General features: G+C 42.0%; 1 protein-coding gene across 1 annotated transcript in view; it reads left to right on the top strand.

The window, feature by feature from the left end:
• The window catches only part of LOC139416198 (vesicular glutamate transporter 3-like), a 33,106-nt gene that overhangs the window by 5,060 nt on the left and 13,658 nt on the right, over window positions 1-14,388 (top strand). The window contains exons 2-3 of the mRNA XM_071164586.1: window positions 776-1,028; window positions 5,428-5,546. Of these exons, the coding sequence (XP_071020687.1) occupies window positions 776-1,028; window positions 5,428-5,546 (372 nt within the window). The remainder of the gene's footprint in view (window positions 1-775; window positions 1,029-5,427; window positions 5,547-14,388) is intronic.

The following is a 14,388-nucleotide window of genomic DNA, read 5'->3' as shown; positions in this document are numbered from 1 at the left end:
TTATTCCCCTGTGAATCACTATAGCTGTCCGTATTCGATGGATTGAAAACATATAGTATACATAGTTAGGACATGCCATTCACTAACAATGGATGTGCAGTATGTGCAAGAGAGACCAAATACATGATAAAATACAGACCCCTTGAACACCATTATCATATCTGCCCAGAGAGAGGAACTCGGGTAGAGATCTGAGGCGGCCAGATGAAAGCAATTCCTTCCTCAGTTTAAATAAATATATAATAATAGTATTGAAGACAGAAAGGGTAAGATCAGGAATGGTCTTTGTGTCTTTTAAAGACTGTTTTAAATATCATAGTATATTTAACATGAAGTGTCATTCAAGGGAATTAGGTATACATCATTTTTGTATACACAATACTTATTTGTAGTACACTCTTCGAAAAAAAAGGTGCTATCTAGAACATAAGAGTTTTCCTCAGCTGTCCCCATAGGATAACCCTTTGAATAACTATTTGAGGTTCAAGGTAGAAGCTTTTTGGGTTCCATGTAGAACTTTTTCCACAGAAGGTTCTACGTGGAACCCAAAAGGGTTCTGAAAACAAAAAGGGTTCTACCTGGAACCAAAAGGGTTCTCCTATGGGGACAGCCGAAGAAACCTTTTGGAACCTTTTTTTCTACGAGTATTAGGACTATGTAGTGTAGTATAACAACGTCACCAATTAAACACTTACCAATGTCCTCCTGTTGAACATTGTAGGAAAATTGACTGTTTGCTGGGTATCTGTCTCAACTTGCATGTTTTGTGTTACAGGAAAATCGATGGCACCAATGCGGACGAGGAGGACCAGATGGAGCTGACAGAGGACGCGGAACAGGTGACCCCTCGCCACAGTGCCCCTCTGTTTGATTGCGGGTGCTGCGGCCTGCCCAAGCGCTACATCATCGCCATCCTCAGTGGACTGGGTTTCTGCATCTCCTTTGGCATCCGCTGCAACCTGGGGGTGGCCATCGTGGAGATGGTCAACAACAACACGGTCTACATCAATGGGACACCTGTACTCCAGGTGAGAGAGAAATAAATATCTCACTGACATAAACAAGACTCCATAGATTGAGGTGTGCATTATGGAGTGTGTAAAACTTTGTAGCAGTCGTTAGGGCAATGAAGCAGCAGGAGGTAGGCAGGTAGAGGCAGGGGTCAAATTGAGTCGGTCGGCACCTATGATCCAAATGAGAGCCAGACGTAGCTGAGACCTGGTACATGCTTTGGTTATTTGAATTATGACAAATTGTTGTCCACATTTCATTTTCCACAGACAAAAACACGAGTAAGCTTCAGCCAAATCAGACATCCTCATAGTAGAATAATTTAACTATTCAATTGTTCAGCCTGTCCCATCAATGCGAGAAAACAATCTTAATCTCAAGGTGCATTCAAATTGCACGTGCCGTACAGGGAGAGAAATATGCATGCCCAGCAGTGGCAGTCGGTGCTGTCTAAGATGAGGGAGAACAATTTTTTTTTTAATGAGCATGGCCTTATTCTATTATAGCATATTCGATGACTGTCATTCATATTCCATTCACCCAGCTCAGTGTAACATCGAAAGGTTTTGGCTACAACATGATTTCCCTATACCCATCATGACATTGCCTATGAATGAAAGTTTGCAACGTATTTTCCATGCATACTTATTTTCCACCATAATTTGCAAATAAATTCATTAAAAATCCTACAATGTGATTTTCTGGATTTTTTTCTAATTTTGTCTGTCATAGTTAAAGTGTACCTATGATGAAAATTACAGGCCTCTCTCATCTTTTTAAGTGGGAGAACTTGCACAATTGGTGGCTGACTAAATACTTTTTTGACCCACTGTATATACACTGCTCAAAAAAATAAAGGGAACACTAAAATAACACATCCTAGATGTGAATGAATGAAATTTTCTTATTAAATACTTTTTTCTTTACATAGTTGAATGTGCTGACAACAAAATCACACAAAAATGATCAATGGAAATCAAATTTATCAACCCATGGAGGTCAGGATTTGGAGTCACACTCAAAATTAAAGTGGAAAACCACACTACAGGCTGATCCAACTTTGATGTAATGTCCTTCAAACAAGTCAAAATGAGGCTCAGTAGTGTGTGTGGCCTCCACATGCCTGTATGACCTCCCTACAACGCCTGGGCATGCTCCTGATGAGATGGCGGATGGTCTCCTGAGAGATCTCCTCCCAGACCTGGACTAAAGCATCTGCCAACTCCTGGGCAGTCTGTTGGTGGATGGAGCGAGACATGATGTCCCAGATATGCTCAATTGGATTCAGGTCTGGGGAACGGGCGGGCCAGTCCATAGCATCAATGCCTTCCTCTTGCAGGAACTGCTGACACACTCCAGCCACATGAGGTCTAGCATTGTCTTGCATTAGGAGGAACCCAGGGCCAACCGCACCAGCATATGGTCTCACAAGGGGTCTGAGGATCTCATCTCGGTACCTAATGGCAGTCAGGCTACCTCTGGCGAGCACATGGAGGGCTGTGCGGCCCCCCAAAGAAATGCCACCCCACACCATGACTGACCCACCGCCAAACCGGTCATGCTGGAGGATGTTGCAGGCAGCAGAACGTTCTCCATGGCGTCTCCAGACTGTCACGTCTGTCACATGTGCTCAGTGTGAACCTGCTTTCATCTGTGAAGAGCACAGGGCGCCAGTGGCAAATTTGCCAATCTTGGTGTTCTCTGGCAAATGCCAAACGTCCTGCACGGTGTTGGGCTATAAGCACAACCCCACCTGTGGACGTCGGGCCCTCATACCACCCTCATGAAGTCTGTTTCTGACCGTTTGAGCAGACACATGCACATTTGTAGCCTGCTGGAGGTCATTTTGCAGGGCTCTGGCAGTGCTCCACCTGCTCCTTCCTGCACAAAGGCGGAGGTAGCAGTCCTGCTGCTGGGTTGTTGCCCTCCTACGGCCTCCTCCACATCTCCTGATGTACTGGCCTGTCTCCTGGTAGCGCCTCCATGCTCTGGACACTACGCTGACAGACACAGCAAACCTTCTTACCACAGCTCGCATTGATGTGCCATCCTGGATGAGCTGCACTACCTGAGCCACTTGTGTGGGTTGTAGACTCCGTCTCATGCTACCACTAGAGTGAAAGCACCGCTAGCATTCAAAAGTGACCAAAACATCAGCCAGGAAGTATAGGAACTGAGAAGTGGTCTGTGGTTATCACCTGCAAGAACCACTCCTTTATTGGGGGTGTCTTGCTAATTGCCTATAATTTCTACCTGTTGTTTATTCCATTTGCACAACAGCATGTGACATTTATTGTCAATCAGTGTTGCTTCCTAAGTGGACAGTTTGATTTCACAGAAGTGTGATTGACTTGGAGTTACATTGTGTTGTTTAAGTGTTCCCTTTATTTTTTTGAGCAGTGTATATAGTCATATTGACTACTTCATCGCTCGCTCATTAATGTCTTAGTCGAAATTACGGATTGCCTCTTATCCGTTCGTCCCCCCTTATGCCATAGTTTGTACATCTCAATTGTCAGTAGAAACCACATTTGTTTATGCAAGTCAGCCATATCAGCTATGTTTTTTTAAAGGTAGTAAATGAGGCTGAATGAACTGTTTCACAGCCAGACAAGGCTCTGATGACAGCCAGGTGTAGTGGTGGTAAGGATTCACTCCATGGTGCTGAAAAGAAAGCTCTGCTATTGGGACAGCTTTATGTAGGGCCTAACAGTTTGTGGGCACCATTTGTCATCATCAGGGGTCAACTTTGGTTTTAGAAGTGTGTGTGGGGGGGGGGGGGGGGGGCATAACTTATTTTTATTATATATGTATTTTTTATCCAGTTAGATAAACACTCCAAACAGCCTACCCGAACGCTCTGAGGTGTCTGCATGGTCCTAAAGGACACCAATGCCTCGTTTTGTATCACATTCCAATGATAAAACTGTGGGGAACAACATTTTTATTTAAGAATGTGGAAGGTCCCCAGGGAAAGTTGTGCCCCTGGTCACCGTTACAATACAATTTGTGTATTGTTTAGTGTTTTGTCGTGTAGTGGCTTTGCTGGCATGCATTTAAAAAATGTTTTGGGAGTTTATCCCACCAAGATGTACATGCTAAAATCGACACTGTAAGTGGCTAGGAGTATTACAGAAAAAAAAAATCTATATATATAAATAGTATATTGTATTTTTATTTATGTTATTATATTTCTTTACAGGGCAAATCTGAAGGGGTACATGCCCCTATGGCCCCTGATGGCGGCATGAAGCCTCTGCAGCACACAACTGTCTTAAAATGTCAACGCAATTTCACCAAAATCCTACATGGTTATCTGGTCAAAATATAAACTTTCATGTTCATGCAGGAACCGTATTACCGGTAGATAAACAGTAAAAAAGATCACTAGCAGTCCTCCACCCAGTACCCTGGCCTGAACTTAGTTACTGTCACTAGCCGGCTACCACACGGTTACTCAACCCTGCACCTTAGAGGCTGCTGCCCTATGTACATAGACATGGAATCACTGATCACTTTAATAATGGAGCACTGGTCACTTTAATGTTTACATACTGTTTTATTTATTTAATATGTATATACTGTAATCTACTAGATTCTAGTCAATGCCACTCCGCCATTGCTCGTCCTAATATTTATATATTTCTTAACTATAATATTTTACTTTTAGATTTGTGTGTATTGTTGTGAATTGTTAGATATTACTGCGCTGTTGGAGCTAGGAACACAAGCATTTCACTACACCCACAATACCATCTGTTAAATATGTGTATGTGACCAATACAACTTGATTTGATTTGAGAATAATGCGCGTGCGCCTTCAGTGGCTTGACCAAATGCGGGAAGCCCAGAAATAAACTTGTGAATGCTCAGGTGCGCACTGATAGCATTGTCACCAAAAAGCCCGGAAACAAAACAGAATGATATGGGAAACAGACTCTAAACTAAGGAAACATTTATTGAGCGAAATGAAGTAACTCTTTCCTCATGAGTGTAGCGTTGTTCGTGAGTCCCGAACACTGCATCCATATCAAACCTAAATAAATGGGCCTATGGTATGAAAATGAAACAGAATTGTCTACAATGTTGCAATAACGGCAAGGGATGATGTAACGGCAGCAATTGTTGTAAGATTATATGGAATATAGATTGAACAAATATGTAGTTTAACTTGAGAAAACAACATCAAACATTTTCAACACGAAAACAGTACTGAGAGGGCACAATTGTGGAAAGACAAGTTTAGTGACATCACCACAGAGTGATATCAATGCCCACAGTGATTGAATTTTGAAAAAGTTTGTAAAAATATTATATAATTCCATAGTATGCCTAGTAAATGGGCAACATAATAGCCCCGGACACATACACAAATGCTTCTTATGTTAAATACCCTATATTATCCCTCTTCACCAGCCAGCTCAATTCAACTGGGACCCAGAGACTGTGGGACTGATCCATGGCTCCTTCTTCTGGGGTTACATCGTCACACAGATCCCTGGAGGCTTCATCTCTAACAAGCTGGCCGCCAACAGGTGAGACCTTCCAACTGCTAACACTCTCACTCCTTGTGACCCTGGGGCTGTCCCAATATGGGCACTGTTTACTATACTGAAAAACTCAGGAAATTCAAGAAATAGAAGGTATTTTAATAGAACTGGTTTGTGGGTGGACTAGAGAGTGTTAAATAGGTGACTGGGGTGGCTCAAGATCATCGACCATTGATAATGGAGGTTTGGAATGCATACCTCTGTTAAGGTTTTTTACAATCGCTAGGACCAATTTCTTAATACTTAGGTCACTTTTTCAAAACTCTTCACACAGTTCTCCTAACTAACTTTCAGCTTGGCACAGCAGTTCATTTCACGTTCAAAATGCCCTAAAACTACCAAAACACTTCATACATGTCTCAAATCAACTCGTTCTTCCATAACACTAGCAAAGGTTGTCACCCAACAAGCACACATTGTCACTCATAAAATAATTACCTAAACAACACTAACAACAGGTAGCATTACACAATGTTTTCTTTACAAAACAAGAATGACACCTCTCTCCTGTTTAGAATTCACTGCAGTATATGTTACAGGAATATATCAGACATGATGCAATACGCTTCAATATGTTTTATGTCATTTTATGGCATTGAGTGATTCCAAAATACAATAATTTGTATATACACCATCTACCAATACAGATACAGTGCCTTGCGAAAGTATTCGGCCCCCTTGAACTTTGCGACCTTTTGCCACATTTCAGGCTTCAAACATAAAGATATAAAACTGTATTTTTTTTGTGAAGAATCAACAACAAGTGGGACACAATCATGAAGTGGAACGACATTTATTGGATATTTCAAACTTTTTTAACAAATCAAAAACTGAAAAATTGGGCGTGCAAAATTATTCAGCCCCTTTACTTTCAGTGCAGCAAACTCTCTCCAGAAGTTCAGTGAGGATCTCTGAATGATCCAATGTTGACCTAAATGACTAATGATGATAAATACAATCCACCTGTGTGTAATCAAGTCTCCGTATAAATGCACCTGCACTGTGATAGTCTCAGAGGTCCGTTAAAAGCGCAGAGAGCATCATGAAGAACAAGGAACACACCAGGCAGGTCCGAGATACTGTTGTGAAGAAGTTTAAAGCCGGATTTGGATACAAAAAGATTTCCCAAGCTTTAAACATCCCAAGGAGCACTGTGCAAGCGATAATATTGAAATGGAAGGAGTATCAGACCACTGCAAATCTACCAAGACCTGGCCGTTCCTCTAAACTTTCAGCTCATACAAGGAGAAGACTGATCAGAGATGCAGCCAAAAGGCCCATGATCACTCTGGATGAACTGCAGAGATCTACAGCTGAGGTGGGAGACTCTGTCCATAGGACAACAATCAGTCGTATATTGCACAAATCTGGCCTTTATGGAAGAGTGGCAAGAAGAAAGCCATTTCTTAAAGATATCCATAAAAAGTGTTGTTTAAAGTTTGCCACAAGCCACCTGGGAGACACACCAAACATGTGGAAGAAGGTGCTCTGGTCAGATGAAACCAAAATTGAACTTTTTGGCAACAATGCAAAACGTTATGTTTGGCGTAAAAGCAACACAGCTCATCACACCATCCCCACTGTCAAACATGGTGGTGGCAGCATCATGGTTTGGGCCTGCTTTTCTTCAGCAGGAACAGGGAAGATGGTTAAAATTGATGGGAAGACGGATGGAGCCAAATACAGGACCATTCTGGAAGAAAACCTGATGGAGTCTGCAAAAGACCTGAGACTGGGACGGAGATTTGTCTTCCAACAAGACAATGATCCAAAACATAAAGCAAAATCTACAATGGAATGGTTCAAAAATAAACATATCCAGGTGTATGAATGGCCAAGTCAAAGTCCAGACCTGAATCCAATCGAGAATCTGTGGAAAGAACTGAAAACTGCTGTTCACAAATGCTCTCCATCCAACCTCACTGAGCTCGAGCTGTTTTGCAAGGAGGAATGGGAAAAAATTTCAGTCTCTCGATGTGCAAAACTGATAGAGACATACCCCAAGCGACTTACAGCTGTAATCGCAGCAAAAGGTGGCGCTACAAAGTATTAACTTAAGGGGGCTGAATAATTTTGCACGCCCAATTTTTCCGTTTTTGATTTGTTAAATAAGTTTGAAATATCCAATAAATGTCGTTCCACTTCATGATTGTGTCCCACTTGTTGTTGATTCTTCACAAAAAAATACAGTTTTATATCTTTATGTTTGAAGCCTGAAATGTGGCAAAAGGTCGCAAAGTTCAAGGGGGCCGAATACTTTCGCAAGGCACTGTACAGTAGCAATCCTAGTCAACTCTGTCTTATGCATTTGGCCACAGGTTCTCATCCACGTCACATCTTATGTCATCTTGGGCAATACATCGAGGAAAGAATCTTTTGGCATGCCGGGTCCATCCCTGGCAATCTTCTGCAGATATGTCCAGGCATCCAGCATTCATTGCGTCCAGGAGGGACATTTGATCATGTGGATGGTGGTCATAAACCTTCCACCTCTATGAGGAAAATAATTCCTCTATGGGGTTGAGGAATAGAGTGCAAATCACTCTGTGACTGCACGGGAGTGGTGAAATGCCACATTGTCCCATACAATTACAAACGTTGGCCGATTTCGCCTCGCTGCAACCCTTTCCTCACCTGGCACAACCCTTCCATAGAGGTCATCCAGGAATGAAATGAGATGCTCGGTGTTGTACGGCCCAATTAGCGGTTTGTGTAACAGGAATCCATCAGAGGATATTGCTGTACACATTGTGATGTTGGCACCCCTCTGGCCCAGGACATCCACTGTGGCTCTTTTTCTAATCACATTCCTTCCTTGCCGCTGTGTTTTGGCCAAGTTGAAACCAGCCTCATCCACAAAGATGAATATGTGGGGTGTTTGCATGGCTTCAATCTCCATGACTCTCTAAAATAAATCCACAAGGCAACATAAGAGTTAGGCCATTACGGAAGTTTACATTATATCTTACATTATATCTTAAAACATGCCATTGTGTGCCTCTGCCCTGTTTGGTTTTGTTCAAAACCAGTTCTGTATTTTATAGTCATCTTACCTGGACTTATTGGTTTCTGAGTTGCTTGACTCGTTCAGAGTCCCTCTCAAAGGGGACAGGGTACAACTGCTTCATCCTGACTTGATGTTGTTTCAGGACTCTAGAAATATTTGTTATGCTTACATTGTCTGCTAACACTCGTCCCGAATCTCTGAGTTTTATGCCATTGTTTCTGATGACCATATCAACGATTGCAGTTTCCTGAACAGCAGTGAAAATCCTACCTCTCCCGCCTGTAGAAGGTAACCGTTGGGTCCTAAGCAGAAATACAAAAACAATTACACACAAGTAGATTTGGAAGCTTTGCTCAATTTACTTCTGTAATGTGCAGTTCAGTCAGATGCCCTTGCGGAATGCACATCTTACCTGTTGTTTTGCCAGAAATTTCTCAGAATAGATGCCACTGTTGAGCGTTGCAGATTTGGCTGCACTCTTAGATCAGCCTCTCTCATTGATAGATCATGATTTATTACATGATCAATTATAGTAGCCCTAATCTCATCTGAGACTACAGCTCTTGATCTTCCTCTCAGTCTTCTTTCACCACGCGTACGTACTCCTCTCCCTCTCCCAGCCACTCTTCTTCCAGTCAGCCACTTCTCTATCTCTGGCTGGGTCCATGTTTACATTATAGTAAAGCATTATTCCTAAGATGTCCCCTTTTGTATAGATGGTAATGTAATTGAAAGACTAACACCTGTGTAGGTGTTCAGCTACAACCGGAATCAGCTGTGGTTGGTCAAATTGTTTTGATAGTATTTCATTTTTTAGATTTGGAATATATTTCAATACGGTATTACTGTAGAAATGTAGCAAATTTATGTCTTATTCAATTTTGTGTTATTTTAGGTTTTGAACTTAAGTTTAACAGTTTTGAAAAGAGTATGTGAACATGTGCAAATTGGCCTGTAGGTACATAGAGTTTTGGTGGTGGTTGTGTCTGAGTGAGAAAAGAGTTCATGAAAATTGAAAGATGTAGTCGTTGAACGCCTTTTGTGCCAAAGCAATGACAAATGATCCACAGTTTAGCCCACATAGACTGCTGTTATGCTCACTGTGTGAAGAGTTTTGAAAAAGTGACCTAAGTATTGAGAAATGGGTCCTAGCGATTGTAAAAAAAAAACTGTAAATGCAGGAACATACAGATTGGGTGTCTGAAATATGCAGTCAGTCAATGTGTGTGGTGAGGATTAGAACTGAAAGACGGGATATTTGGCATTGGTAGTCAGTGTGTGGCGTTAGAGCTATAACTGAAAGGTTTCAGGTACCTAAGTGAAAACGGCATGCAGTGTTTGTGTGTTAGGTAAGGGTTAATGCCCTCCGGTGTGTGTGGTGCGTGTGTGTGGTGAGCGTGCAGCTCTGATGGGGCTGATAGTAGTCCTGTAATAAAATCTTCACAGGAAAAGAGAACACGCCGCTGACGGAGTAAATAATGAAAGATCCTGCATCTGATTTCTCCCTGAGACGCCAGCCACTGGAATATTACGAGTGTCACTTACACTTTGTTTTGGAAAAAGGAGGGGTGGAAGGAAGGAAGAAAGCAATGGGGATGAAGCAGAATCGTATGGGATCTCTGTCTGTCCCTCAAAGGCAGATGTATTAGAACTGTCATATTGCTATGTTGGATTGGTCATTTTGAGCTGTCAGAAGGAGACCCATTCTTGCATTGCCAGAGATCACACCACATTCTCCTAAATCTAGAACATCTGGAGTCGAGGCTAGGGGAGACCTGGGAGGGACTGACTATTTCAGGGACGTTGATGATTGGTGTTGAGTCAATAGAAGATAGTCTTGGGTGCTCACTTTCTTTTACCTGCGACTGGTTTTAACCTTTAGATCTACAGCAGTACAGGCCATGACAGTAATTGTGGTGGGTTGTTGTTGACCTGGTTGTTGTATGTCAAGTGTTCATTAAGATTTTATCATTCTGTATGTAGCTGTTACTGTATCATACACTCCCTTGCGTGTCCAGCATTTTGGATTTGAGATCAAATGTGTTATATGAAGCGACAGTACAGAATGTTGCCTTTTATTTTAGGGTACTTTCATACATATGTTTTACTGTTTAGAAATGAATGCACTATGTATCTAGTCCCCCCATTTGAAGGTGTCCAGGGTAAATGCATTTCAATTCATTCACTTTTTGACAGCATCACTTTTGTTTTAAACAACTTTCCATACATGTTTTCCCATGGTAGAAGGGGTCAGAAAGTCACCTTTTTAACCTGGATGCCATTCAGGAGAAAGGCGTTCAATGTTTACCCATTTTGTCACGATCGTCGTAAGAAGCGGAACCAAAGCGCAGCGTGGTGTGAATGCATCATTTAATAGAACGACCGTGACGCTATCATAAGAACTGTGCTGACACAAGCAACTAACATAGACAATCACCCACAAACAAACAGTGAAACCCAGGCTACCTAAGTATGATTCTCAATCAGAGACAACTAATGACACCTGCCTCTGATTGAGAACCATACTAGGCCGAAACATAGAAATCCCTAAAATCATAGAAAAACAAACATAGACTGCTCACCCCAACTCACGCTCTGACCATACTAAATAATGACAAAACAAAGGAAATAAAGGTCAGAACGTGACACATTTTGCATACCCCATACCCCACCCCTACCAAAACATCCATGTCTTCATCGCTGGAAAAAATAAACGGTTGAGTTTGATATAAATGTTAAGCTTACAAACAGGGTTGTCAAACAATTCTCTCAACCAGCTTCATGAGGTAGTCACCTGGAATGCATTTCAATTAACATATGTGCCTTCTTAAAAGTTAATTTGTGGAATTTCTTTCCTTAATGCATTTGAGCCAATCAGTTGTGTTGTGACTATGTAGGGGTGTATACAGAAGATAGCCTTATTTGGTAAAAGACCAAGTCCATATTATGGCAATAACAGCTCAAATAAGAAAAGAGAAATGACAGTCCATCATTACTTCAAGACATGAAGGTCAGTCAATATGGACATTTCAAAAACTTTGAAAGCATCTTCAAGTGCAGTCGCAAAAACCATTAAGTGCTATGATAAAACTGGCTCTCATGAGGTCCATGGAATGGAAGACCCAGAGTTACTACCTCTGCTGCAGAGGATAAGTTCATTAGAGTTACCAGCTTCAGAAATTGCAGCCCAAATAAATGCTTTACAGAGTTCAAGTAACAGACACATCTCAACACCAACTGTTCAGAGGAGACTGCGTGAATCAGGCCTTCATGGTCGAATTGCTGCAAAGAAACCACTACTAAAGGACACCAATAATAAGAAGAAACTTGCTTGGGCCAAGAAACATGAGCAATGGACATTAGATCAGTTGAAATTTGTCCTTTGGTCTGGTGTTCAAATTAGAGATTTTTGGATCCAACCACTGTGTCTTTGTGAGATGTGGTGTGGGTGAACGGATGACCTCCGCATGTGTATTTCCCACCTTGAAGCATGGAGGAGGAGGTGTTATGGTGTAGGGGTGCTTTGCTGGTGACACTGTCTGTGGTTTATTTAGAATTCAAGGCACACTTAGCCAGCATGGCTAATGTAAACAGTAAAAAGTACAGGATCCAAAATCGACCCCTGTGGAACACCTTTTGTAATATACAGGAAGTCTGATTTAACACCATCCGTAGATACGCATTTACTTCTAACTGTCAAGTAAGCCTGGTCTAATAGCTCAGCTACTGTAGGTGTGAGAAAATAAGTACTCTTAAGTTTTACATTTCTAACTACAAACCTCATGCAACTGCAAAATGTCAGATCAAGCATATACTGTAAAGTATTTATGCTTTTGTTACTGTACAGTATTTATGCTTTCATTAATAAAATAATGATAAAAATACAATTTCAAAATTCTGATGGTTTTTTCAACTATCAGCAGGACAATAAGGAATAAATATCACTGAATCACAGAACATGGGGAATGGTCTTGATAAATCAATCAGATTTTTATTTGGAAATCTCTTCACTTGCAGTCCCTTAATAGCTTAGGCCTACACTACTCCCGACCGGTCCCGTTGTACAGCACCATATTTTCCTAACTGAAACCCTTAATTAAATCGCTTTATCCGTGATTGTTAAATTAATCAGCTGATGCATTGGTCCAGAGCCAGGTGGTATTGGTGGAGAGTCACTCATCATTGGTGGAGAGTCAGGCGTCATTGGCGGAGAGTCAGGCGGCATTGGCGGAGAGTCACACGTCATTGGCGGAGAGTCAGGCGGCATTGGCGGAGAGTCAGGTGGAGAATGATGCGTTGAAGAAGGCGAGGAACGAGATGGAGTCACAATCCATGCCACGCACATCTGTAAGCTCTGGAACTCCAACTCCTGTTTGTGGACTCTGCAAACAACATGTCCTTGATGGGCTAGAAGCCATCCACCCTTGATGGGCTATCAGCAGGACAATAGACTCTTGCCGAGTTTAGGGACTTTAAATGTACAGTATTAATGGATGTTTGCGAGGCATGTCACCTCTCCCATAGCCCACCAAACCCAACTTTTAAAATGAGAACCATTGTACAACCAGGAGCTCAAATTCTAGCAACAGAACTATTTTAAGGTTGGGATGCCATGAAATTAGATTTGACATATATGGACACTCCTCCCCCTTTCTGTAATCTGTCACATCTAAATACAATATAATAATTTACTTAAATGTATTTATCAGAGACAAACCATTTAACCATGTTTCCGAGAAAACCATTGTCAGGACACGAGTCTTGTACACAAATGTCAATTGTGTAAACATTTGTTTTATCATACATCACACACTAAGGTACAGTACATTAGCCCAAGCCCCTTACAATATTTAAATTCTGAGGGGGTGTTCAGCTTATTCCCATAACAGTTAACAAGCATAGGGTCATCTGCAGCTATTTGTTGAGTCTGATTGAGCTGTGCTGTGATGGGCCAGGTCTGGTTGAGCTGTGAGGCGGGCCTGGTGTAGTGTTGCTGGCTGTTCTCCAGCCTCTGTGAGGCGCCAACGGATGCAGGTCGAAAGGAGCAACTGATTTGTCTCAGGGAGTTGGTGGCTGGTCTACTGCTCCTGTGGGGTGAGTTGAACTGGCCACCCAAAGCAACATCCTTTAACATCCTGGCGAAGGTGGGGACTGTCTCTTTGTACAGGTGTACATTGTCAGAAAGAAAGACCAGGCTGAGGGTGGGATGGTGGGCCAGGTGTACGTTGGGCCATAGCATACAGTCCCGAGAGATGCTGGCATTTACCCTCTGGATGGTGGCAGGGTGGAAATCTCTCTGGAGCAGTCTACTGTAGATATTACAATCTTCGCAAGGGGGGGATGGTGGAGGCCCTCTCTATCACTCCCCCTTAGTGATTTGGCCACCCTCTCCTGTTGGGCAGGCAGGTCATTAGTCCCTGTGTTAATGATGATAGGGCTGGGGGAGCCAAGCTGGGCCACAGACAAGAGCCTCATAGCTCTATCTGTTGTGAAGCGCAATAATTTTGCCACCTTTTTATTTGGGAAAAGTTTATTCTAGTATAAACTTTCCATAATTAATATATTATCTGTTTTCTCAAATCAAATCAAATCAAATTTTATTTGTCACATACACATGGTTAGCAGATGTTAATGCGAGTGTAGCGAAATGCTTGTGCTTCTAGTTCCGACAATGCAGTAATAACCAACAAGTAATCTAACTAACAATTCCAAAACTACTGTCTTGTACACAGTGTGAGGGGATAAAGAATATGTACATAAGGATATATGAATGAGTGATGGTACAGAGCAGCATAGGCAGATACAGTAGATGGTATCGAG

Source organism: Oncorhynchus clarkii, chromosome 1 (genome assembly GCF_045791955.1).
Source record: "Oncorhynchus clarkii lewisi isolate Uvic-CL-2024 chromosome 1, UVic_Ocla_1.0, whole genome shotgun sequence".
In the NCBI taxonomy this organism is placed as follows: Eukaryota; Metazoa; Chordata; class Actinopteri; order Salmoniformes; family Salmonidae; genus Oncorhynchus; species Oncorhynchus clarkii.
Note: the sequence above shows the minus strand (reverse complement) of the source record. Positions and strands in the feature narration are given on the sequence as shown.